This window comes from Silene latifolia, unplaced genomic scaffold (assembly GCF_048544455.1).
Source record: "Silene latifolia isolate original U9 population unplaced genomic scaffold, ASM4854445v1 scaffold_95, whole genome shotgun sequence".
Taxonomy (NCBI): Eukaryota; Viridiplantae; Streptophyta; class Magnoliopsida; order Caryophyllales; family Caryophyllaceae; genus Silene; species Silene latifolia.
The window spans coordinates 1,491,328-1,493,535 of NW_027413826.1; the positions used below are offsets into that span (position 1 = coordinate 1,491,328).

A 2,208-nucleotide genomic window follows, 5' to 3' on the forward strand; every position below is an offset into this window, starting at 1 on the left:
ATTTTATAACATTTGAGAATGAGGTCGTCAAGGATAGTATTTCTTCAGTTGGTCCAAATTCGTAGGATTTGTGAAGTTATTCCCATCCAAATCTGTTAATCGAACAATGCCTCCCGACAAAATCTTCTTTACCAAATAAGGGCCTGCCCAATTTGGCTTGAACTTACCCCTTGGGTCAATTGGTTACAAAGCTCTAACTGATTTGAGAACCAGATCTCCCTCACTAATTCCCCTCGGTTTTACCTTTTTGTTGAAAGCTCTCTCTATCCTTTTCTGGTAGAGTTGGACATGGTAGAATGCATTTAAATGCCGCTCGTCGAGCATGTCTATTAAATCATATCTTTCTTAAACCCAATCTGCTTCAGGAACCTGACTTTCTAGTAGGATCCTTAGGGACGATACATCCAGCTCAACTGGTTGAACCGCTTCCATTCCATATACCAAGTAATAAGGGGTTGCACCCGTGGCTATTCTAATTTAAATTCTACACCCCCATAGTGCAAAGGGTATCTTTTCTGGCCATTATTTATAGTTGTTAGACATCTTCCTTAAAATGGCTGTAACTGTCTTATTGGCAGCCTCTTCCGCACCATTTGCCTGTGGCCGGTATGGTGATGACTTGTGATGTTTGATTTTATACTTTTCAAGTATAACCTCGGTCTCATCTTGGAAATGAGTTCCATGATCAGTGATGAACTCATGTGATACTCCGTACCGGCAAATGATGTCATTCTGAATGAACTGTGCTACTTGCTTTTGTTTTAGCAATTTGTAAGATTTAGCCTCTACCCACTTCGTGAAGTAGTCAATTGCAACAAGGATAAAACAATGCCCTCCAGTTCCTGATGGGTGTACTTTTCTAATGATGTTGATTCCCCAGGTTGAAAATGGCCAAGGTGACGTCATGGTGTATAACATAGAAGGTGGCACATGTTGTACATTTGCGAATATCTGACAATTGTGACAGTGCCTGACATATTTGCAACAATCCGTTTTCATCGTTGTCCAATAATAACCAAGTCTTATGATTTTTCGGACCAACATATGGGCATTCATGTGTGGACCACACTCACCGTCATGTTCATCCATAACCTTTTCAGCTGTCGGTTTATCGAGGCATCGCAACAGAACACCTTGAGTCATCTTCTTGTACAATTGCCCATCCTCGGTCTTTATGAAATGGGCGGATAACATTCATAGGGCGCGTTTTCCACGCGTTTCAAGGTCGGGAGGATACTCCTATGTTTCCTTGAATTTCAAAATGGTTGTGTACCAGGCTTCGGTTTAACCTTCCTCGGTATCATTGATACATTCACATAGAGAGGTGACGATCTTCGTTCAACATATATTAGCATACTGTCTATGTGGTCGGGAATGTTGATCAAGGCAGCTAACTCGGACAATGCATATGCAAATTGGTTTTCCTCTCTCGGGAGGTGAACATATCGAATATCTTCGATGGTTTTCTCCAATTCTTCGATTCTGGTTTGATACGGGGCCAAACTTTGGCTCCTAATTTTCCAAGATCCACCCACTTGACTGATTACAAGGGACGAGTCCCCATGAACTAGAAACTTCTTTACACCGAAGTGTGGAGCACTGCGTAAACCATGCAAACATGCTTCATATTCAGTGGTGTTGTTTGTGACATTGAAATCCAATTTGATGGACACAGGCACGTGTTCACCTTTTGGCGAGATGAGAAGTATACCTACTCCACATCCCATATAGTTCGATGCTCCATCGAAATAAAAATCCCATATGTCATTCTCGACTTGTACCACGTTTTCGTCGGGAAATGACCAAGTGTGAATTACTTCTGTTTCTTCGATTGGGTTGCCGGCGAGGAAGTCGGCGACCGCCCTTCCCTTGATCACTTTCAAAGGAACATATTTGAGATCGGAATTTGATAACATGAGGGTCCATCTCGACATTCTTCTATTTAGCACTCGTTTTTCAAACAAGTACTTGATCGTATCCATTTTGGAGTAGACACTCACACTGTAGCTGAGCATGTAATGTCATAATTTCTTCGTTGCCCAGACTAGGGCCAGGCACGTCTTTTCAAGAGGTGTGTATTTTAATTCATAGTCTAAGAAATTTTTACTGATGTAGTAGATAACTCTTTCTTCTTTGTCAACTGTTTGGGCTAACATAGCCCCCATTGCGGTATCCGTAATAGTTAGATATAGCGATAATGGCAGCCCG

General features: G+C 41.8%; 1 protein-coding gene across 1 annotated transcript; it reads right to left on the bottom strand.

Moving 5' to 3' along the window:
- Positions 1 to 1,256: 1,256 nt before the first annotated feature.
- LOC141640602 (uncharacterized) lies at positions 1,257 to 1,934 on the bottom strand. Its single transcript, XM_074449335.1, has one exon. It carries the CDS (start codon positions 1,932 to 1,934, stop codon positions 1,257 to 1,259), a length of 678 nt encoding a protein of 225 aa, XP_074305436.1.
- Between the last annotated feature and the right edge of the window lie 274 nt (positions 1,935 to 2,208).

Coding starts and splice junctions, on each gene's coding strand:
- LOC141640602 (XM_074449335.1), bottom strand. CDS start 1,934: ATGTCGAGATGGACCCTCATGTTATCAAATTCCGATCTCAAATATGTT.